The sequence below is a fragment of the Equus caballus genome, chromosome 13, assembly GCF_041296265.1.
Source record: "Equus caballus isolate H_3958 breed thoroughbred chromosome 13, TB-T2T, whole genome shotgun sequence".
In the NCBI taxonomy this organism is placed as follows: domain Eukaryota; kingdom Metazoa; phylum Chordata; class Mammalia; order Perissodactyla; family Equidae; genus Equus; species Equus caballus.
The window spans coordinates 38,393,515-38,418,173 of record NC_091696.1 but is presented as its reverse complement, the minus strand read 5'-3'; the positions used below and the strand labels follow the sequence as shown (position 1 = coordinate 38,418,173).

The 24,659-nt window shown below is 46.6% G+C and overlaps 2 protein-coding genes across 3 annotated transcripts in view; one reads left to right on the top strand and one right to left on the bottom strand.

The window, feature by feature from the left end:
• Window positions 1–10,847, bottom strand: part of PDILT (protein disulfide isomerase like, testis expressed) — a 28,401-nt gene extending 17,554 nt beyond the window's left edge. Inside the window, 4 exon segments of the mRNA XM_023616887.2 lie at window positions 3,088–3,294; window positions 8,465–8,627; window positions 8,629–8,663; window positions 10,820–10,847. Coding sequence (XP_023472655.1) covers window positions 3,088–3,294; window positions 8,465–8,627; window positions 8,629–8,663; window positions 10,820–10,847 — 433 coding nt within the window.
• A 3,017-nt stretch (window positions 10,848–13,864) lies between these two features.
• ACSM5 (acyl-CoA synthetase medium chain family member 5) overlaps window positions 13,865–24,659 on the top strand; it is a 36,053-nt gene continuing 25,258 nt past the window's right edge. Inside the window, exons 1-5 of one of the 2 annotated variants that reach the window (XM_070232230.1) lie at window positions 13,865–13,992; window positions 14,591–14,920; window positions 16,489–16,707; window positions 20,370–20,580; window positions 23,154–23,361. In XM_070232230.1, coding sequence (XP_070088331.1) covers window positions 16,504–16,707; window positions 20,370–20,580; window positions 23,154–23,361 — 623 coding nt within the window. In that variant the 5' untranslated portion in view covers window positions 13,865–13,992; window positions 14,591–14,920; window positions 16,489–16,503. Of the gene's footprint in view, window positions 13,993–14,486; window positions 14,921–16,488; window positions 16,708–20,369; window positions 20,581–23,153; window positions 23,362–24,659 lie in introns of those variants that run through there. The other variant, XM_070232231.1, reaches the window with a different exon arrangement.

Sequence of the window (24,659 nt, the reverse complement as noted above, 5' to 3'; positions counted from 1 at the left end):
GGACGGGGACTGGGGCTTTGACCCAGCAAGGACTAAACTCCACCTGCCTCCTAGGGAGGTTTTCATAAAAGTCACAGTGCAGGAAACCAGTAAAGCACTGTCGTCCCTCTCAGCTCAGGGAAGCCCTGTCAAGTCCACCAAACTGGCACTGTTCGTCCTGCTTAGAAAATGAGAAATTGGAAGGCTGGCTCAAGTTCTCACAGCTAGTGCTTGTGCTGAATTCCAGGCCCTGGCTCCTCCCAGCATCCCGCTGTCTATTTCCCTGGTGGGTGGTAACACTGAGGAAGAAGGGGGATGGGCAAGCCCAGCAGAAATATGGGCTGGCTTCTTACCCCATGCCTGCCTGCAGTGGGTCCCTGCAATTCCATCCCATTTAAACTCAAAAACTATTCCTTAAGAACCTAAGCGTTTCAGGCACTGGACCAGGGTCAGGAAACTAATTGTTGATGATAATAATAACCATATCTGCCATTTCCCTAGAGTGCAGCGCAATGTAGAACAGGGGTCAGTCAAGTGCAGCTCATGGGCTAAATCTGGCCTGTCAAGTGATTGTCTAATAAAGTTTTATTGGAACACAGCCACGCCCATTTGCCTCCGTGTGGCTGCTTTCACACCGCATCAGCAGAGTTAAGTAGTTGCGACAGAGGTTGTCTGGTCCATAACCCTTAAAATATTACCTGGCCCTTTACAGAAAAGATTTATGGATCCCACTGCTTATTAGCTGGGGAGACTTGAGGAAGTTATTCCACTCCTCCATGCCTCAGTTTCCCCAGCTGTAAAAGCACCTCCTACAGTGGGTTGTTGTGACATGTGAGAAGGGACTAGAACAGTGCCTGGAATACAGTAAATGCTTCTGATATGTGTCGGAAATACATATGCTTGCGCTTTGCAAAGTTATTTCATCTTCCCAGTAACCCTAGGAGGTAGATGCTTTCACCATCCTCACGTTACAGATGAGGACATCGAAATTTGACAAGAAGAAGTGGTTGTTCCTCTTGGAACAGTGGTACACACTGTACAAGTGGTACTTAGTAAGGATTTGAAGCCAGGGAGCATCTGCCAGTTCTGGCAGGCTCTTCGGAGGACCCAGGAAAGGAAGTGAGATCCTTGCCCTTGTTGTGCTCTCAGGCAGGTAGACGATGAGGAACAGACGCAATTCTGTGAGGTGAGGGCATTGATGGAGGAAGCTCAGGTGCTGTGGGACCAAGAAGAGGGGCAGGCACTCCGACCCGGGCAGTCAGAGAGGCTTCTTGGAGGGGGTGATACTGAAGCTCCCTCCATGGCAGAGGAGGTTCCAGGCACTGATTCACACCACAAAGCGGGCTCAGACAGTCTGGAAGTTGCCACATTGTCACCTTGTTGCCTCTAACTCTCACCTGTCCTTCAGGAGGTGAGGGCATCGCGGAACCTGAGCCACTTCATGAGCAGATGTGGACTCTACCAAAGTGACCTGGGGCTTCTCGTTTCTTCTCAGCCCTCCTCAAAGCCAACACTAAGGGCTCCTTGCTTGGGCTCAGTGGTTCACCATCATTGAGGGTGGTCACTCAGCATCCATCGGAAGCAGCAGTCTCTGTCCCTTCTCTCACTGCTCCTGCCCTCTCTCCCATCCCTTCTCTTACCCCCTGCACACGCCACCCTCGCACAAACCTACTGGGAGCCACAGCACTGCCCAGCCCTTTATGTAACCTGCCCTGAGGTTGGCCCTTTTGCAGCACTGTCTTCTGTAAATCTGGCCTGTGTGTCTCATGTCCCCTTGTGTCCATCCTGAGAACTGCAAGGCATGGAGCAGCCCCTGCAGGAGATGGCTCTCCCCACTCCCACCCCTTTGGTTCCTGCAGTAACACTCAAACAGGTTCTTACAAGCCTGCTAAATACTAGAGCCGCAAAAGGCAAACTCAGTTTCCTGAGATTCAATCATTCAGCGCGTATATAATGGGAACATCCTAGTCATGAGCCATGTGATGACATTTCAGTCAACGATGGACCACATACACAATGGTGGTCCCATAAGATTAGTACCATACAGCCTAGGTGTGTAGTAGGCTATACTGTCTAGGTTTGTGTAAGTGCCCTCGATGATGTTCGCACAACTAATGGTGCATTTCTCAGAGCACATCCCCATCGTTAAGTGACACATGACTATACTAGCATAGTAGGGACTGTGCTGGGCACTTCTGTGTTCATCAGCTTTGTTCCATCCATCCATTCGTTAATTATGCATACATTATGCATTCATGTATTTAGCATTTAAAAAGTTAGGACCTACCATGTGCCACACTGAGGCACTTAATCCTTCAAGCATCCTTGGCATCAAGACAGGGCTTGACACATGGTAGGTTCTCAATAAAAGTGTGTTAAATAAGTGATTGAATGAGTTAATGAATGAAATGGATGATGACAGAAGCTAAAGTGTTTGGCAGTCACCCTGCCCCAAACCCATCTTGTTCCATCATCTCCCAGTCTCCCTTTGGGTTTGCCAGTGCTTCCTTGGCCTAGGACCCTGCCAAAACCATTCTAAAGTAGATCAGGGCTGGGGCTGGGAGCTGGAGTTAGGGACTTACTTTCTGGTTTCTGGTAGTTTGTAAACCATGCACCTCACTCTCCCATCTCTAGGGCCCACCCGCTGACATGCAAGCTGTGGTGCAGGCAGCTACATGTTCACCAAAATCTATTTTCTTTGCCTTGTGGACACAGAGCAGCATCATATTTCTCAGTTTTCAGTTGGGTGGGCCCATGTAACAGAATTTTGGTCAATGGAATGAGAAGTGAAGTGATATTTTCCACTCCAAGCCTGGGCCATGAACACCACCAGTGGCGATATTCTGTCTCCTTGTCCCCACTACTGGCTGGATACAGAGGAAACAGCAGGGGGCTCAGAGGCTGTAGGGGAGGGCAGAGCCACAAGCTGGAAGGAGCCTGGGTCCATGAAAGACTGTGTGGAGCAGAGCCCTCAGCTCCACCCTCTGCCTGCCAGCTGGGCTTTGTGTGGCAAGAAATAAGTGTGTAATTGTGTTAAGCCACTGAAATGCTGGTGTTTGTGTGTTTCCTTGGTTAGCATTACCTTGACTGATGCCCGTGTACCATTACCTTTGCAGCTGATGGGCTCTGATCTGTTGCCCTCAAAAAACAGCTTCAAATCTGGGGTCTTCTTAATGTCAAACTCCTTCTGAAGTTCTTTCTCGATGGTGATGTCCACTTTGCCAAAGCCGACCCCGTTCTTGCCTTTGCCCATGATCTCCGCAGCTCTGCCCAGCTCCTCAGCCATGTTCCTGGATTGCTTCGAGGATGGGATGTCTGAAAGAGCCAGTGTGAAGACAGAACTCGCTAGAGCCTCACCCCCTCCCCATCTCCAAAGGAGGAGGCTTTGTTTGGTCTGCTTAGCTCCTGGGCCTTTCTCGTGCTCTGCTGCTAATGGGTAAATTTTCAGGAGAGTGACAGGATGTGAGACACGAGGTTCATGGAATTGGCCAATTTGGAAGACACACATCAGGGTTCTTTGGGTTCAGCAACACTGGGCAACTTTGGGCAACTCGCTCAATCTCTCTAAGCCCCACTTTCATCACAGGTAAAATGGGGAAAATAATAGTGGCTATTTCATGGAGTTGTCAGAGTTGAATGAGATGTATTTAACAACGAGTGATATAGTGCTTATGATTTTCTAAGAGCTTTGCGTGGATTAAGTCACTTAGTCCTCCCAGTCCTACTATGGGGTGAGTGTTGTTGTTATTATCTCAACTTTGTAGATGAGGAAACTGATGCACAATGAAATGACCTGCTCACCTGAGGCCATGTGGCAGTGAGGGGTATAGCCAGGATCCAGACCTGCTCAGCTCTCTAACCTCACTGGGTCTGTAAAACCCTTAGCATAATGCCTGGCACATAGTAAATACACAATTCATTATTATTACTACAGACATTATTATTGTAAATGTTCCATGGTCAGAAATTGTATGGGGGGGGCGGGGGCGGCGAGAGAGAACAATAGAGCATGGGTGCCATCTGGTGGAAAGTTCTGGAGCTAACAGGCCAAACTGGGCCCCGCCAGTTGCCCTGTAGCTGCATATAATGTCAGGTGACCCTCAAGTAGGGAAGGCCAGGTGTGGGAAGGGTTGAAGTCGGGGGGAGGTTATGATGCCCCTTACCCTCTCTGAGCCCATCCCCTTGGGGAGAGCATTGAAGAGACCTTGACATTCGCAATTAAGATTCCTTCACCCCTTACATTGCTGAGCCAAGTGGGGTGGGGGGTAAGAAGGGGGAGCCCTTTTCTGGAAACAGCCTCAGGGAGCGGGCTCTTGATCCTGGCAGTGGGAGAGGCCTTCCTGGTCTAAATGGGAGGGGACCAAATGGCTCTCAAGTTTGCCTGCTTTCGCCGGATAACACTGTGAGTCTGCAGGTCCCTCCACTGGCCCCGGATGTCTGCCGCACGTGGACCAAGCCAGGGTGAGGGGTCAGATTCCCTTTCAAGCCAGAACACTTTATCTTTTTCAAGCCCCCTTGTCCATCTGGAGCACTTGGAGAAAGTACAGAAGACCACCACTGCCATGGACAAGTTCCAAGTCCAACAGAGAGGTCTTTTGTAAAGGAAAACCAGAAAGCTAGCCCCAGCAGGCACACGCCCCATTGCCAGTCAGCACACCTGCTCCTGTGACGGAATCCGAAAGTGAAGGATCATTTTCGTTAAACCCTTGATCAATGGACAGGAAAAGGGACTTTTCACTGATCGATGCCTCTCCACTGCCTGCTCTGTCACCCTCATTGCCTTCGATAGCCACCATCCATCACTCCAGCAGGGGCTGTCCTGTGGCTGGCCACCAGCTCTGGCCCTCGGGGCTCTCCCTGGCTTCCTTGTGGATTCAGTCATGCCCTGCTCAGGGTTGCTGATTGACAAAGCATCCAAATCTGAGTTTCTAAGGGAAGAACCTCAGAGCAAGACAAACACTTGGAGTGACTGTCCAAATGGTGGGGCTTTCAGAGGTGCCACACCTAGCCCTGAGCTCCTGGGTGTCCGAAATGGAAGTGAGAGAAAGGTATGACAGCTGGAATGCTGGGACCTGAGAGCTAAATGGATGGGACCTAGCACTAATAGTAATGAGGATTCATTCATTCAACAAATCTTTTTTAGGATCCACCATGCGCCAAGCACTATGCTAGGTGCTGGGGATTTAACAATGAACAGATCGATAAAAATCCTGTTCTCACTGGAGAAGGCAGAAAGTATACAAAATAAGGAAGTAGAATCTATGCCACGTTAGATGCTAAGTGATGATGTTATAGATGCTCTAGAGAAAGAAGCAGCAGAGCTGCAGGTTGGGAGTGTCAGGGGAACTGTGAGAGCAGGCAGGGAGGCCAAAGGAGGCCTCACTGGGAAGGAATGTTTCAAGAAAGACTGAAGGAGGTGAGGGAGCAAGCTATGCGGAAATCTGGAGGGAGAACATTTCAGGCAGAGGAACTGTAAGTGCAAAGGCCCTGAGGTGGGAGTGTGGGGGACATGTTTGAGGAATGACAAAAAGTCCTCTGGGCCTGGAGCAGAGTGAGCTGGGGTGGGGGTCTATAGTATAAGCCCTGATAGTTGGGGATTTTTTTCTTTTTTATAATGCAAGTGCCTGACTTAAGCTTTGATTGCCAAGGCATTCATTTCAAAGAGGCATCCACTGCAAGAGGACTATCTGGAATAAACACATTGCCTGCCACACACTAGGTAAAGAACCAGGCTGCCTCCCCACTGAGGCCCCTTGATTTAGAGATCTTGGTTGATTTCAATTATTGAGGATTTTTAATTAGGGAGTAACCCAATCAGATTTGCATTTTAGAAAAAAACTCTCTCTGGGAATACTGTAGAGACAGTGCTGGAGGGGAAGGGAGACCATCTAGGCAGATGCTGCAGTGGGTCAGATGGGGAATGATGAGGCCAGAACTAAGGCAGTGGCTGGGGGAAGGGGGAAAATTGGAGATTGCAGAGGGCTTTGAAGGCGGTATCAGCAGGACTTGGTGGCTGGTTAGAGGTGTGAACAGAGAGGAGTCAAGAGGGACCTTGAGATTTCTGACTTTGACATTGGGTGGATAGTGGTGCTGTCAGGTAAGGCAGGATGTAAACAGAAGCAGGTTGTTGGGAGTGAATCAAAGACGCCGAGATGTTTTCGACGCATGTGGCCTTTGAGACAAGTGGGGGACATCCAAGAGGCAAGGTCCTGCTGACTATTGGCTCTTGAGCCTGGAATCCTCAGAGAGATAAGAAACTGGGCAGCAGCTAAGGATCTGAGAGTTACCCGGGCAGTATTTCCCTGAGGACAAGATTTGAAAAATCCTTTCTGTAAAGAGCCAATCTTTCCTGGAAAAAAGTTTTTATAATGCTTTCCCCAAGTGATTAGTTTTTGCAAAGGTCACTCTGGAAGGCCTGCCAGTTTTTGAGAACTCATTTTGATTTAAACTATGTATTGGAAGGAATCAAATATTCAAAAGTAATGAGTTTGAGTGTCTCTTCTAGATAACAAAAACGCTGTGGGTGTTCACTGCTTTGAAATACCCTCCGGTTGGAATGCTTTAAGTTCAGAGAATTCAAATGGGTGGTTATCAAATGCAATTAAAGAATGTAGAATTGAGAGGCTCCCTGTGCAGCCCCAGGTTCAATCAGCATCAATCCCTAACCTATAAGACGTCAGGTAAAGCCCCAAAGAGCCAGGAACTTGCCCTTCTGCCCGGATTAAAACAGAGTAATCATTGGACAGTCTCGCATTCTCATGCAGACGGGACAGGTTCCCAGTCTTGTCCACCTGCTGTGCCATTTTTGGAAGGTAAATGTGTGTGGAGACGTGGGTTGTGTTGTGCAAAGTGTGTGGTTCTAAATCCTTCAACACCCGCATTGGGTCCAGGATTCAGAGATTAGGGCTGCGGCAAAAACGAGCAGCTGGCTTAGATGTCTGACCTGTGCACATCCTTAGCTTACAATTCCACCGCAGGCGGAGGAGGGCTGCAGGGTTCTCACTTCTTCCCTGAGAAGAGAGCCATGAAGCAGATGCTCAGGTGGTGGCCCGAGTCCTGGTGTGGATGGGGGCTGTGGGGAACCGGCTGGAGGAGTCGTTCAGCAAAGCAGAATGCCTGCCCTTCTCACAGACTCGCGTAAAGAAAATGGCCCAAACTGGATCATTCCTGCAAGGTCTTGCTCCATGGGCTTGAAGTAAAACTGAGCACATCCCCTGGCACTTAGGTCAAAGGAAACCATGAACAGCCTGGGCTAGACAGAGGTCGGAGGCTTGCAACCATTTTGATGGAACTTTATGCAGTAGGCACGCTCCACGTTGGATGGAGGCAAAAATGAGCTGATCACATTTTCCCTTCTGGGAGCTGTCGAGGTTAAAGGCACAAAGAGAATGTTTTTGTTCTCTCTTGGTATGAAGTGGCTGCGCAAGCCCGCTGAGGAGGCAGTGAGACCCAGGGCAAGCTGATGCTGTCACATCCTCAACTCCCCCATTGAAGTGGCATCGCTCACAGAGAAGGTAACAAATGAGAAGAGATAAGAGTCGAGGAAGGAGCGGGGAGGCCTGAATTTCAGGCAGTGGACACAAACTCGAATGTGCTGGGATGCGGCAGGGGTGTGCTGTGTGGGGGTGGCTGGATAGGGAAACTGACAAGCGTGTTTTCTGACCAAGAGGGGACATCATTACTCAGCTCCAGCCAATTATCGTGTGGCAGGGATGTGAGCCAATGCTTCCTGATCTTTTTTTTTTAAGAGCAGATGTACATTCAACTTTAATTGTGACATGTCCCCAAATAGGGACATGAATAGTGCCACCACACTGGGTTGTTGTGAGGATTCAATGACTTCACATTTAATGAGCTCCAAAGGACAGTGCCCCGCACACAGTGAGGGCTTGCTGTGTGAGAGCTGTTATGAAAATCCCTCCCACCCTGTGCCAAGGCCAGGTCTGTGCCAACGCCTCAGGAAAAAGAAGCCTGTTCTTGCTGCCAAAGTGTCTGCTGAGGCAAAGAGCATCCGTCCAAAGAATGAAAGTGGGCATGCAAAACTCAGACGATAAAGGTGGTGGTCTAAAAATCTTTTCTCAAGAGCTTGCCCATAGCTGCCATCGTTTATTGCGCTCTATTGTGTTCCAGCAACTTATCATATGGTCTCATTTAATCTTCACAATAACTCAGTGTGGGCATTGTGTTCATGCCCACTTTACAGAGGAGGGAACTGAGGTTCCGAATGGTGAAAGACACCTGAGGGCAAAGCCTGGCTCCTTGCCTTCAGTGGGACAGAGGACCCACACAAATCGAGACTAAATGACAATGTAGATCTTGCAAATTGCTTGACCTCCCCGGACCTCAGTACTCTCTCTGGAAATAGGGATGATAAGATATTAACCATACGTGTTGAAGCCAGATATGAAACTCCTCTGGCCCCGGGAGCAAGGAGGTAGGTCTCAGCCCACCCCTCACCACCGCCTAGTGGGTGGGGGACACTCACAGAAAAGCACCATGAGGAAGCGGGTCTGGTTCAGCCTGTGGGTCAGGCCGGCGGGTGTGAGCACCAGCAGGTTGCGTTCCACCAGGATGTGCAAGGGCTGGGACGTGTTGATGCTGGCCTCCTTGACGTCCACCTCTCGTGAGCCCTGGACAGTGGAGGTACAAAGAGGCCACCAGCAGCAGAGACATCCAGAGCTGTCCTGCAGGGGCAGGAGGAGGAACAGGAGTCCTTATCAACACAGGTGGCGGGCCCTCATGTCTTCAGTCCCTCCCCATCTCCTTCCCTGGCCAGTCCATGAATGGAGAACAGGGCCTGAGCATGGCCACTGCCTCCCTAGCAGTGCCCACAGCTCGGCAGCGGCGCTGGAGCAGAGGCAAAGTGTTAAGTTAACCTCAGGGTCCATGGAAACTACACAGGGGTAGTTCAGGCGGCAGGGCCCCACTCAGAGCAGCAGGAAGCGGAATCACACGCTGGCCACTTGAGCCCACTGGCCACCCAGACACCAGCTAAAAATTTTTCAAAGATGAGTCCCACTCAGAGTCCTAGGGTGAGCCTCTGGATCTCAGAGATGACCGGTCCAATCCCCCACCACAGCCTCTGCTTCATGCTCCTCCAACTTCTGCTTGAATGCCCCTTATGATGGGAAGCTGACTACCTCACAGGGTACCCCTTTTGATTTTTGAACAAATTTTCTCCTCAAGTGTAAATATTTCTCTTGAAAGTCATCACCATAATATATACTTCTGAAAATTCCAAACAATACAATAAAAATGTGTTAAGTAGAAAATAAAATCTCTTCCTTAATCCTACCGCTGAGAAAGCTACTGTTAGCAGTTTGGAATGAATCCTTACAGACGATTACAAATGCCTGTATGAATACACTTGTGAATGTACACATTGAACATAAATGGAATCAGGTATGTGTATCATTCAGTGTTCCAATTTTCTTACGGAATCTTGTGAAATATGGCCTAGATTCCTTCCCATAAGATACATATCAGATCTATAACATGATTTCCTTCCTCTCTTTTCCTCGGCCTTTCCTGTATTTATCTGTTTGACCATTCTTCACTGTTCGAATGGTCTGGTCAGCAGCTGCCTTCCTGTGAGTTCCACTCTCCCTAATAACATATGTCTTTCCCAGCAAGTTAGAGCATAGAATCAGCTCCTCAGCTCTTGGCATGTTCTCCTCAAGCATAGAGCCGTTTCCCCGTGTAGCATGCAGCCTACATGAGCGTCTCAAATAAGAAGACGGACAGCAGGTGTGCTCTAGGTCCTTCCTTCAGACAACTTGATAAGGACCTTAGCTTCTTTGCTGACTGCTGCATTTCTAGCACCTGGCATTTTGGCAGGAAAATCAACATGAATGAATGAATGAATGAATGGATACTTGATATTTACCTGGGAAATATGTTTGGCAAATTGTGTGAGGATTTTTTTAAAATAGATCTTCTAATGTAATTTTTTTGGCCTAATATATAGAGAATTGTGACCAATTCTCAGTGCTAAATTTTATAAACACCTGTGGCTAAACATACTTGTCATGTACCAGACACTTCTAGTGCTTTCTGTGTCATCACCTCTCTTATGACAATCCTATGAGGTAGGTGTAGTACTATTATAATCCCCATTTAGTGAGCATAAAATGAGGCATAGAGAGCTTAAGTAATTTGCCCAGGGTCACACAGCTAATAGATGACAGAGTCAGGAGTTTAACCCAGGCAGTCTAGCTACAAAATCCATGCTCTTAACCGCAATGACGTACCACCTCTCTAGTGCCCCGCTGCGGAATGGATGCAGGGAACAACGTTTTGAGACATTAACTGAGGCTCCCATCCTCCCACCCTGGTATCCTTTAACCTCTCTCCACCGTTCAACGTGGCATTCTGTCCTGCCTCAGAAGGGGAGGGCTGAGGCTGGCAATAGAGAATAAAATCAGATTTTTGGTTGTAAAGCAGGCCTTTAAAAGTCATAGCAGGGGCAAGGCACTTGTAAGCCAGGGCTCAGATTGCAAGAACTGGGCAAAAGAAAGAAAGATGTTTTTGCTGTAAACTCTGGGTTTGGAAGAGCATGTTGTCAGAAGGAGCGGCTACCTGCCCCAAAGGAGATAAAGGCTTGCCTTGCCGTCAGGAGGAGGAGGATGGGGAAGAGTGGGGAGAGCCCTGATGCTGCCGGGGTCCTGAGAAAGGGGTCCCGCCCTCTGTCCCTTCTCCGGGCTGAAACCCCAGCCCCGTCTCTCTTCGCTCCCCATGGCAGCCCCAGTTCCCAGGGCCGGGCCTGCCCACAGTAATAAATAAGTGACTGTGTATTAGGCCAGTATTGGAGCTTTACTCTCACCGTCTCATTAATCCTCACGGTGCGGCTGAGAGGTGGGTACAGTCATGGTGCCCACTTCACAAAGGTGGAGAGCCACCCAAGATCACCCAGCTGGTGGATGAAGGAGCACGACCTGGGCTCAGGTATATCTAAGCCCAGTGCCCATGGTCTACACCGGGGGTCAGCAAACTATGACCTGCTGCCTGTCCTTGTAAAGACTGTTATCGGATCACAGCCATGCCCACTCCTTTACTATTGTCTGTGGCTGCTTTTACTACAATTCCCAGTTAAGTAGTTGCCACAGAGACTGTGTGTGGCCAGCAAAGCCAAAAATATCGATCATCTGGCCCTCTACAGGGAAAGCTTGCTGACCTCGGGTCTAAATCACCAGACCACGCTGCCCTCACACCCACACCTCAGATCCTGGACTTTGGCGATGTTCACAGATCCTCAGACTTGCAAAGCCCACCGTCAGAGTGTAGCGTCCCCATCTGTAGAATGGGTGAATAGTCCCTGCATCCAGGGTCGTTGTGAGGACATCATGATGAGTACTTCTTACACCTGGAGGCACATGAAAATTCTCTGGGGAGCTTTTAAGACAATACTGATGCTCGGTCTGACCCCAGACCAGTTAATTCAGAATTGCTCAAGGTGGGGTCCAGATATCTGTATATTCTAAAAGCTCCTCAGAGGATTCTTTTTTTTTTTCTCTTTTTTAACTTTCTATTTGGTTTTTCTCTTGGCTTTCCCCAATTCATTCCCCACACAACAGTTAGCAATTTCCTTTTCAAACATAACTTAGATCACATTGCTGTCTTGTTAAGGGGTCCATGACTTGTCATCACGTGCAATCCTACCCTGTGCTGTGTTCTATTAGGCCCCACTGGCCAGCTCTGCACCCCATTGTCCTATTCACAGTGCACCAGCCATGCTGGTCTCCTTCTCTCTCCTCAAGCACACCTGCCACAGGGCCTTTGCCTGTGCCTGGAATACCCTTACCCTGCTCTTCAGCCTTTTCTGGTCATTCAGGTTCCAGTGCAAACACCAGCAGCTCAGAGGGGTCTTCCCAGGCTGCTCTGTCTCCTCCTGCCTCTGCTTCCAGCGCTCTCGGCCCCATAACCCCTGTTTGCTTCAAATCGTGTATTGTGTTTGAGTGTACCTTGTTTCTGTTTCTAACCTTTTTAATGTAAGTGCCTTTGTTCGTGGCTGTTCCTGCCTCCTAGGACAATGCCTGGCCCAGATTTGGAGCTCAATTAATGTTTCTTGAATTAATTAATGAATAAATGACCTAATTTAATTCTCACACAAACTCCACAGTCCATTTCAGTGCTTCTCAACCACGACTGGTATTAGAATCTCTCAGGGAGCTTTAAAAAATTACTGATGCTCAAGCCCAAACCCGATGGATTCAGTTTCATTGGTCTGGGGTGGGGTGAGTCTGGGCATCTTTTTTTCTTTAACCCCCTAGGTGATCCTAATGTGTAGCCATTTAGGCTGAAATCCACACTTAAATCTGTGACTCCCTTGGCAGAAGGACGGCTGCCGGAGCAGAGCCCGTCAGTCAGAATTGCCACTTCACTCAAGCTCATACTTGCAGGAAGCCTGGTTACTCTCAGGCCCACTGGGGCCCTACCAGGGCTGGGCCAGTAAACTCTGGGGCACTTGAGGAAGGAAGTCGTGGCCTGAAGAACAGGCTCCTGGTTCCCTTTGTGACCTGAGCAGGACCCGCAGGCAGCTGGGTGTTCTAAAGAAATCCAGAGGCAGAAATGGAGTCCCTTCCTGGACACGCTGAGGCCACAGCAGCCTCAGCCACAGTGTTCTGAGTTCCAGGGAGCTGGAGGCCCAGGGGTGGCCCTGGGGAAGAATGAGTAGGAGGGGCCCTGCCCTGCCCTTGCTGAGAGGAGCTTGCCCATGGACAAAGCAGGGGGCTGGGGTCACATGGAGGGCCAGAAACAAAACACCCTGGGGCACTGGGTGTGGCATTGAAGGTTCCTGAACTCAGGCATATAGATTGGAATTTGATCGAGCATGTAGATTGGAATTTGAATCCCAGCTCTTTTTTTTTCTTTTACTGAGGTAGCATTGGTTTATAAAACTATATAAATTTCAGCTCTGAGTATCATACTTCAACTTCTGAATACATTACATCATGTTCCTCACCAAAAGTCTGGTTGCCATCCATCAGCATAGACACGTGCCCCTTTACCCCTTTCACCTCCCCCCACCTCCCTTCCCCCGGTAGGCACCAAGCTGTTCTCTGTATCTCTGTGTTTGTTTGTTTGTTCTTATTATTTTATCTTTCTCATATGAGTGAAGTCATATTTGTCTTTCTCTGTCTGACTTGTTTCACTTCACATAATACCCTCAAGGTCCATCCATGTTGTCACAAATGGCAAGATTCCGTCTTTTTTGTGGCTGAGTAGTATTCCATTGTGTATATATGTACCACATCTTTATCCATTCATCATCAGTGGGCACTTTGGTTCTTTCCAAGTCTTGGCTATTGTGATAATGCTGCGGTGAACATGCGGGTGCAGATATCTTTTTGAATTAGTGTTTTCATGTTCTTTGGATAAATACCCAGAAGTGGACCAGCTCTGTCCCTAAGCAGCTGTGTGGCCTCGTGTGTGTCACTTATGCTTTCCGAGGCTCAGTTTCCTCACCTGTAAGATGGATACAACTCACAGGGCTGTTGAAAGAGTTAAAGGAGATGATTCGTGCCAAGTGAGCTGCTCAGCACCTGGAAGGCAGAAGCCCTGCCTGGCCTCACCCCCTAGTGATAGTCATCTACACAGCGTACACACACGTCAAATCATCACATTGTACACCGTAAATATATACAAGTTCATTTGTCCACAGACCTCAATAAAGCTGGAAAAAATAAAAATAAAGTGTGTTTAAAAAATATATTGAACATTAGAAAGTGATACATCCTGAGGAGGAACGTCAAGCAGGGAAGGGAGAGTGGGAAGTGTCAGGCGGGAGAGGCATCCGATCTTGGTTAGGGAGCTCGCTGAAGGCTCATTGAGCTGAGACCTGGGAGTGGCGAGGCAGTGACCCCTGTGGGAGGAGCGTCCTGGCAGAGAAACCAGCGAGTACAAAGGCATGAAGAGCACTGCCTGGAGTCAGCTAGCAGGGCCACGCGAGAGGCTTAAGATTCAGGAACTTCGCAAGCTGGCTGTTAAAACTTTGGTAGCTTGAGATTGGCCACGGTGAGAAGATTTAATCACAGATGCTGGTGAACACTATAAGTGGGGACACTTTTGCTGTTGTTCACAGAGAGCCAGTTTACCAGCAGCTCAGCTGCAGGCCAGAATTTCAAAGAACACGCAGCAGGGAGACCAGGGTGGTTAGAGCAGAGTGGGCAAGGGGGTGAGAGACGAGTAAGAGCCGTGCCATTGGGTGGGACCCTGCAACCGGCTCTCAGGACTTTGGTGTTGACTCTGAGTGAGATAGGGAGCCGTAGGAGGGTTCGTTAAAAAATAGCTTTATTTCGATATAATTTAACATCATAAAATCCACTCACTGTAAGTGTGCAGTAACTATTATTATTACTATTTAGTAAATTTACAAAGTTGTGCAGCCATGACCATAATCCAAATTTAGAACATTTCCTTCACCTCCAAGAGCTCCCTCGTGCCCATCTGCAGTCATCTCCCGTTCACGTGCACAACCCAAGGCAACCACCGATCTGCTGTCTGTCTCTGTACTAGAGGGCTTGGAGCAGAAAAGGGACAGGGTGGAACTTACATTATTGTCACAATTGCATCCTTCCTGTACAATATTATAAAGTTTCTGTTCCCTTTTCAGGTGAGATGGTGGCCTGAATTTTCAGGGAAAACCTCTACCAGGTCCAGGACACTCACCAGGCACTGGAGCTGGAATTTAATCTCCCAGCCACTGCGAGCTGTGAGCAAAGCTTGGCTCACTGGCTCAAAGTGTGCCGGCCAGTTGAAGCCAGTGTGTCCTCCGCTGGCTTCTGGCTCCACCCACTCTTGGCTGCCTTTGGGGCCAAAGCTCCCTGTGGAGGCAGAGTCAGCAAATTGCCTTCCCCAGCAGGAACATTTACAGGCCTTAAGGCCTGTGTTCAGCTGCAGCAGAGCCTAGAAGTCGTCTGCGTTTCCTGGGTTCAAGAACAAGGTAATGCGGAGAGAAATCCTTCAGTGACATGTGTCAGCTGCTCCTGAGGCCCTTGCTGATTAAGCCAAGAAGGGGGCACGACTGAAATGGCCTTACTGGAGAAGAAGGCCTGGGGATTCTAATTATCAGCTGTAAAGGGGCCAGGGCATCCAGGGTGGGAGGTGGAGGAAAAGGCTGGGGCAGAATTCCAGAGAGGTGAGGAGTGGGGAAGGAGAGGCCAGGGGTGGGGGAGTCTGAGGCCACAGGCCCCAGAGCTGGTGGCCAAGCAGAGGCTGGGGCCTAGTGCTTTTTGGGAGGTGAGACCTGGAAGTCACTTGTCCTCTCCAAGCCTCACTTTCTTTATCTGTAAAGTGGGGAAAATAACACATCATAGAGTTGCTATAAGGATTTAAGGAAATAACGTTTATAAAGCACTTTCCAAATGTTTGGTATGTGTTAAGCTTTCCGTAAGTGGCAGTTATCATTGTTGTGATACATTCTTATTGTTGGTTATTGTGTTAGTCCGTTTGGGCGGCTGTAACAAAAGTACCATATACCAGGTGGTTTAAACATTTATTTCTCCCGGTTCTGGAGGCTGGGCAGTCCAGGATCCTGGTGCTACAGGCGGATTTGGTGTCTGCTGAGAGCCCACTTCCTGGTTCATAGACAGCTGTCTTTTCATCGTATCCTCACCAGGCAGAAGCAGCAAGGCAGCTCTCTGGGGTCCCCTTTATAAGGGCTCCACGCTCAGGACCTAGTCACCTCCCAAAGGCCCCACCTTCTGATGTCATCACATTGGGGGTTAGGAGTTCACACATGAATTTTGGGGGAACACAAACATTGAGTCTCTGGCAGTTATCATTATCATTTCTGCTGTTATTATTATTACCAAGAGGAACTTGGCGGAAGGAAACTGAACCTGGGGTTGCAGCCCCTAGGCCTCTGCTTCTCAAACTTTAATGTGCACACAGCGCCCTGGGGTTCCTGTTGCAGCTCAGAGTCTAATTCCACACACGTCTGGGGTGGGGTCTGAGGTTCTGCAGGTGATGCTGGTCCATAGACCACACTTTCAGTGGCGAGACCCTAAAACTGCACCATCCAATGCAATAGCCACTAGCCACTTGTAGCTGTTGAGCACTTGAAACATGGCTAGTCCAAACTGAAGTGTGCTTGTGAGTATAAAGTGTGCTTGTAAGTGTAAAACTGAAAGTGAAAATAGGATTTTCAGGACTAAGTACAAAAAAAAAGAATGTAAAAAATATCTCTTCAACAGTTTCTTTTTATATTGATTACGCATTAAAATTATAGTCTTCATCTTCATATAATCTTGGGAAATGGGCTTTGAGTCACTGACCTCAGACCCACAGAGATCCACAGGCAGTGAGAGATGGAAGGATGGACCTCAGGCTCAGAGAGGAGAAATGACCAAAATCCCACACAGAACTAAGACTCCAGCCCAAGACTCTGTTCTACGAGTCAATATGTACTATAGTCTCCATCAGGGCTGACCACAGGCTTCTCTCCCACCTCAGTTTCTCCCCAGAGCCCAGAATTCAGGACCATGTGCTCTCTCCTCTCTTTGGTGACAGGCAGGAGGCAACGACATGAGGCTGTGGCTAAGAGGCCTGGTCCTCCAGGCTCTGAGGAGCACCCGGGGAGTCTGTGGTTCTCGTGGGCAGCCACCACCTCTGCCTGTCCCTCAGAAGATTGTAGCCACCTGGGAAGCCATCAACCTGGGGAGGCAGCCAGTGCCTGAGTACTTCAACTTTGCCCGTGACGTGCTGGACGTGTGGACTCAGCTGGAAAAGGTGAAGCCCACAGTGTCCTAGTGTCCATCTTGGGCATTGGAGGCTGCCCTGGGTACCCCAAAGAGGCTCAAGGCTCCAAGTCACATTGATCTGGACATTTTGACCCAGGAATTTTACAAGTCGTAAAATTGAAACTGTTAGCATTTAAGCCTTAGAAAAAAATTATGACCAAGTTATGCGAGCCTTAGACACCCTTGCCCAATCCCTCATGTACCTCATATTCCTGAGCCCAAATCACACAGTGAGATAGTTGCATCCCTTTTGATTCATTTCCCATCATTCTGATCAAGTGAAGAAGAAAGTTCTTACTGCTGCTACTCTATCCTTAATCTCTCTCTCATTGTCATGCACTTCCCTTTTAAATAAGGAGAGAGCTCAGCTCTGGCTCAAAGCTTTTCATAATTCACAGCAGGTACATATGTAGAATTGAACTAAGTTTATCTTGATCTCATTGTGTCTCTGTACATATGCTTCCTTCTTTATTTCTCCTTCCTTATATATCTGTTATGTCTCTCTCTCTATTATATAGTCACCTTTTACTTATGTTAAAGATGCTAACTTTTTTTATAGTAGGGGAATATAAACTGTATTTCAAAGGTATTTATTTATGCTAATTTTAAAGAAAAAATATGGGGCGGGCCACGTGCCCGAGAGGTTAAGTTCATGCACTCCACTTCGGTGGCCCAGGGTTTCTCTGGTTCAGATCCTGGGCGCGGACATGGCACCGCTCATCAGGTCATGTTGAGGTGGCGTCCCAAATAGCACAACCAGAAGCACTCACAACTAGAATATACAACTATGTACTGGGGGGCGGGGTGCTCTGGGGAGAAGAAGAAGAAAAGCAAAAGATTGGCAACAGATGTTAGCTCAGGTGCCAATCTTTAGGGAAAAAAATTTGCCTAAAAAAAAGAAAAACTATGAAATGAGTAATACTGTTAGTAAATATAGTGTCAGTGGATATGGTAAAATTTATGAAGGTGGGTGAGAATGACTGAGACATAAAAGCAGGCTTTGCAGTCAGGTAGACACGGTTCGTCCACTTGAAGTGTGACCTTGGACAAATGCCCTAAGTTCTTTGGATCTCAGTTCTCTCGTCTATAAAATGTGAGTCTTACCTATGATGCTTGGAGTTGTCATGAGAATTAACTGAGGCGTGTGTGTAAGAGATGGAGCCAGGGTGCTCCATGCCTGCATACAAAGTCTAAGCTCTTTTCACCACACCAGGATCATCCTTAGAGGACCTCCTCTAATGGTAAAATCAAACAAACAGAGTTAAGTCAGCAAAAATGAAGGAATAAGGACTTTCTAAAATTTTCTCCACTTTAAAAGCAAGAACAACCAGAAGAACAAAAATCTTGGGAAAATTGTCAGAATCAACTTTTCAGAACTCTGGAAACTAACCAGAGGCTGGAGTAACTCAGGGAGTGTTTATTAAAGATTTGAGTGAATCTCAGTAAAAATGCCCCTGAGATACTATCTCCTATAACCCAAAATAGCAAATACCATTACCAAAAATAACGTAGTCTTCGTGACTATTTTGACAAAAGTTTAAAGCGCATCTGATGAAGTTCAACTTTCAGGAACCAAGAACTGCCAGAAAACAGTTAGCCTCTACATTATGCATACATTTAGAAGTTTACCTGAAATCTGCCTTTCATTCATAGTATGGATAAGTTGAACTTTACTTTTTAAAAACTTGATTGCCATTAAAGCAGAAATTGTAAGGTTGCAAAAAAAAAAAAGAACACTACATCTCAAATTGATCTGTATACTCAATGTAGTCTTTATCAAAATCCCAGTAGACTTCTTTGCAGAAATAGAAAATCTTGTCCAAAAATTCATACAGAAATGCAAGGGACCCATAATAACCAAAACAATCTTGAAATGGAAACACAAAACTGGAGGACTCACATTTCTCTATTTTAAAACCTACTAGAAAGTTACAATAATCAAGACTGTGCGGGGGGGAAAGTTACAGTGTGGCACTGGCACGAAGGTAGACATAGATAAATGGGATACAATTAAGAGTCCAGAAATAAACCCATAAATCTGTGGTCAACTGATTTTCAACAAAGGTGACAAGAAAATTCAATGGGGAAAGAGTTGTCTTTCCAACTAGTGGTGCTGGGACACCCGGATAGTCACATGCAAAGAATGAATCTGGTCCCCCAACTCAGACAACAGAAAAAAATTAACTCAAAAATGGGTCAAAGACCTAATGAAGGAGTAAAAACTATGAAATTCTTAGAAGAAAACAGGTGTATCCTGGATTAGGCAATGGTTTCTAAAGTACAAGCAACAAAAGAAAAAATAGACAAATTGGACTTCATGAAAATTAATGACATTTGTATACCAAAGTGAAAAGTTAGCCCACAGAATGGGAGAAAATATTTGCAAATCACGTATCTGATGAGGACGTGCTATCCACAATATATAAAGAACGCAAACTCAACAATAAGAAGACAACTCAATTAAAATATGAGCTAAGGATTTGGATAGATGTTTCTCTAAAGAATATAAACAAATGGTCAGTAGACACATGGACAATACTCACCATCTTTATTCATTAGGGAAATGCAATCTCAGCGATAATGCACATAGAGATTGCACGTAGAGGATCATGGCTAATACCAAAATCAAAAACAAAAAGAAAAGTACAATAAAAAGTGCTAATAAAGATGTAGAGAAATTGGAACCCTCAGACGTTGCTGGTGGGAATGTAAAATGGTGCAGGTGCTGTGGAAAAGTTTGGCAATTCCTCAAAAAGTTACGCATAGAGTTGTCATATGATCCAGCAATTACACTCTTAGGTATATATCCAAGGGAATAGAAACATATGTCCACACAAAAACTTGTACACGTATGTTCGTGGCAACATTATTCATAACAGCCAAGAAGTGAAAGCAATCCTGACGTCCATCAACTGATGAAGAGATAGATAAAACGATGGTACCATCCATACAGTGGAATACGATTCAGTCATTAAAAGTAATGTAGCACTGATGCATGCTACAACATAGATAAACCTTGAAAACCTTATGCTAGGTGAAAGAAATCAGACACAAAAGGCCACATACTGTCTGATTCCATTCATTTGAAAGATCCAGAATCAGCAAATCCATAGAGACAGAAAGGCTTAGTGGTTGCCAGGGGCTGAGAAAGGAGAGAATAGAGTCTGTACAGTATTTCTTTTTAGGGTAATGAAGATGTTTGGGAATTAGATAGTGGTGATCGTTACACAACTTTGTGAATATACTAGAAACACTTGAATTGTGCACTTTAAAATGGTGAAGTTTATGGTGTGAGAATTATGTCTCATAAAAAAGGGGAAGGACACGGAACATTGTAAATTGTACGCTACTTTTGCATTAAAAATGTGGTATGGAAAAAAATACCTATGTCTGCCTAAAGAAGCACTGGAAGGATATGCAAGAAACTGATAATATTGGTGATTCATTGAGGCTGGTGAAGTGGGAACAGGGTAGAGAGGGACAGGATGAGGACGAGACTTCTCAATGCATAGCTGTTTGTATTGTTTTCATTTTTGAATCCCGTGACTGTGATAACTATAGTAAAAATAAAATAAAATAAATAATAACAACAAGCAAACAAAAGTCCTCAACAAATGTCTTCTATTTTTTTCTGCCTACACTGCTGTCTAGGCTGGGCACCGGCCCCCGAACCCTGCTTTCTGGTGGGTCGATGGCTTGGGAGCAGAGGTCAAGTGGAGCTTTGAGGAGCTGGGGGTGCAGTCCAGAAAGGCGGCTAACGTGCTAGGGGGCGTGTGCGGTCTGCAGCCTGGGGACAGAATGATGCTGGTGCTCCCGCGGCTCCCAGAATGGTGGCTGGTCAGCGTGGCTTGTATGCGCACAGGTCAGTGGGCAAAGCTGAGATTTCCATCTGGGGCCGACACTCCCTGCCGGGGCTTTGCAGTGTTCACAAGGTTTGGGAGATGAAGCAAAATATACCCTATGTGGAGTTTTGTTTACTTTCACTCTGCCCAACAGTCACAAACTTGATTGTATACAGGGGCCAGACAGCAATATAATTGACTAAAGCAGGCAAGCGTGAGGCAGTAGGGAGCGCTGAGGACTGAGGTGAGCTGGAGATCACATACCTCATCAAACGGGGAACTGCTTCTCAACTCCAACCAAATGTTTCCATGTGTCAATGAGGACCAGTGTTTCCAGATATTCAAATTTTGTAACAGAAGACTCTGGATGTTTATGAAAAAACTTCCAGTCGTCTAATGTTGACAACTAAATATTTATTCAAAAACTTCTGAGTGGGACAAACCAAGCATATTTTCTGCTGGTTGTGGTTTGGGAGCCGCCAGTGTGTGGATAGTAATACAGTTATGGATGAGAGACCTATACAAGCAATCTATACAAGTTTCGCTCTAGACTTCATGGCTCTCAACACTGGAGCATCTTCCAGCTCCCAAGGGAAGGAAGAGAAGGACAAAATAATCAAAGCAATGAGATTATCCCTGAGGTTCCTCTTCCTGCTGTCACGAATGTCCAGGACAGAGGACCGTTGGTCTTCTTGGCATGGTTCTTCCAGCAGAGGAGCAGAGGATGCAAAAGGATACAGCACGTAGAGCCCAGAGAGCCTCTGCTGACCCCGTCCAACGAACTTATTGAAAGGGCTGAGTTTATATGCTGATTTTACAAAAGCAAGACAACTACTTTTGGTGGAGAGCTGGTTTCTCCATCCTCTGGGAAGTTTCCACCACTTGGAATGTTGTCCACCCACTTCCAATCACGTCCATAGAACAATCTCCCTAAAATACAGATTTTACAAATAAGGCTTGCAAAACAGGAAGATACAAACTCACACCAGAGAAGTAGCCTTTGTATATGAATGAGCTTTATTCAACCATTTTGTGAATGGATTGTCTAAAAAGCAAAGAGGCAGGAACTCTAATTTTAGTTTTACATGTTTTTGCACAATACGCAAAAGTGAGCACCATCATGGTGTATCTAGCTCGAGGAAAAGAAATAGGCACACAGATTGGGGAGCTCTCCATATTCTTCCATGACATTTGAGGTCCATTTAAATGAGGGCCATTTAAAGGGTTTCCCAAATAAGGAAACCTCTGCAGTTTCTTGAGGACCTACTATGTGCCAGGCACTGTGTTGGGCACTTTGCACGATCAGAACTCCCCTTTGGGACATTATTATCGTTACTTTTCCTGTTGCCTAAACATCTCCAGTTCTCCTAATTATACAGATTTACCATTTCTTTGCTGTCCAAACAAAATAACTCAAGACCACGTCCCACACTGCCATGTCAAGTCTAGCATCTTCCCATTTAGAGAGTACTCAAGCTGGATGTCCTTGCGTTCTCACATTCCCACACTCTCCTAAGATGCACTTGTCACTTTCCTTCAAGTCTGTGATGTTGGACTCATTTCTCTTGCTGATAGCTCCAGCTGTCTACCATCTGCCTGGGCCCCCAAAGCACCACAGACACCTCCAGGTGGAACAGACTTCTGGAAATAGCTAAAACAGAGAGATGGAGTGAAAAAACACACCATTCACCTCCAAAAGTGTTCACGCTGGGGTTTAAACCCTGTAGAAGTTTAGGAGATAGAGTGAAGGGCAATGAGAACTTTGGTTTGGTCCCACACTATTTGGGATTGGCCCTTCCTCTGTCTTCTGTCCTCACTCATTGGCTGTGGCAGGATGACTCATTCTTTCAGGATGTCGTTCTTCTTGTCTGTGAAATGGGAGTGCTGGACTCAATGGAGTGTTTACAACCTGCATTCTGAGATACTCAAGTGGTTTTTTCAAGCGTTTAATTAAAGTTTTCCCCTGCTTTCTGCTTCCTCATCCCCTATCCTTGGGGAGAGAGGAACTCAGCTGCCCTCAGAGTGGTTTTGGTTGAAATTATGTGGGGTCCTGGAGCCCCCACCTGCTACACCTACCCACCTGCCCCAAGCATCCCACACCCAACACTGGGATCCATTGTGGTCTTTTGTTTGAAAGGCATGGAAAACCCCTGGGCTAGGTAATCTCTAAGACAATACAACACAATGCTCCGGATCACGGACTCTCAGGTTTACTGCTGCCTGGGTTCACAATTCCAGCTCTACAACACATTAGCTGGGTGATCTTGGGCCAGTTATTTCACTTAATTAAGGCATAAAGGCCTAAGTTTTAGTTTTTTTAAATCTGCAAAATGGGTATAATAATAGCATTTGCTCTCCAGGCTTGTGAGAATTAAATGAAATAACGCATGCAAAGTTCTTAGCACATGTACATGCTCCATAAATACATTCTGGATTTCATTACTATCAGTATTGCTACTTTTTCCAGTTCAGGCATTCCAACCCTGTCCAGCCCCTTCCTGCTCCTGTGTCTTATGGGAACATCCAGTCTGGACCTCTTCACAGGGGTCTTCCCCTGCTGCCCAGTCAACATCCCTTGTCTGTGTGGTTTCAGGGGCCGTCATGATTCCAGGTGTCTCTCAGCTGACGGAGAAGGACCTCAAGTATCGGCTGCAGGCTTCCAGGGCCAAGTCCATTATCACCAGTGACTCCCTGGCTCCGAGGATAGACGCCATTAGCGCCGACTGCCCCTCCCTCCAGACCAAGCTGCTGGTGTCAGACAGCAGTCGGCCAGGCTGGATGAACTTTAGGGAGCTTTTCCGGTAAGTTGGGGTTCTCCAGAGGACAGCATGAAAATGAGACCCAGGAATCTCTCCTTTAAGCAAGAGGAGATGGAATGCATTGGTGATTGCACACGAGGAGAGGGCATCAGAAAGGAACGCTCACTTTGGAAGCAAGACAAACCCGAGACCTAATCCTGGTGACCACCTTAAGATCCTTCAGTCACTTAGTCAATACTGGAACTGTCACCAGCTTTCTGTGCTTCATGTGCCTCTATAACGATGAGAGTGGTTACAAAGCCATTAGCTGGAGTAAATGAGTAATCTGCGTGATGCATTCGGTACATAGTAGGTGGTCAGTTAGTAATATAATAATTGAGCGCTTAGTGTCTGCTAGGCATTGTGCTAGGTAAGCGTTCACCTACATTCATTCATGGGACAAAGATTTAATGCACATCTGTTTTGCAACAAGCATAGTGTTTTGGTGCTCAGAACACAATAATGAATCAGACGTCATCTTATTTAATCCTTGAAAAATGCTCTGTGAAGCGGACTTTAACCCGATTGTACAGATGAGGAAACTGAGACTTGGCAAAGTAGCGACCTGCTCAAGATGCTGACAAGTAGTCAAGTCAAGGTTGGGGCAGAACCAAAGCCATTAGCCTTTGAGCAAGACCCTGGTGCAAACCTCGGTGGGAGTTTGAGACTTTGTCCTGATGGAGGGAGAACCAAAAAGGGGTCCTCTCCGGGGCCTGCAAAGATAAGGCACAAACGCCCACCCCACACACCAGCTGCTTCAGATTCACCCGGGGGCTGTTCTTTTATTTTTTTTGACTAATATCAACATTTGTCTCTTGTCCCTAGCTTTATTTAAGAAAGAACTATGGGTCACATTCATTTAAAAGTGTTATAATTTTTAGGATTATAAGACCCACAGGCACGCATTGTAAATAATATATCCTGTATTTTCCAAAATATTATATTTCCAGCATATGGTATTTTTCTACACTACATTTTCATTATGTTATATTTCAATATAATGATTAGTAGCCAACACTTAAACAGAAAATATTCAACATGTTTAAGTAGTAAAGTTAAGCACAAAAGACGTATTTAAAAGTTTGAGGATATGGTAAGTACTTTTTAGATTGTTCTTTCCTACACTAGAATATAAACTTTCTACCCTAAAATTATGGGAATTTATTTGTTCATTTTGGGATGCTGTTTTAAATACAGATTCCAAGGCCCCACATCTGATCTACTTAACCAGACATATCTGAGCAAGGGCCCCAGGAAACTGTATTTTAAGAGATCTGCCCAGGTAATTTTGATGAGCTGTG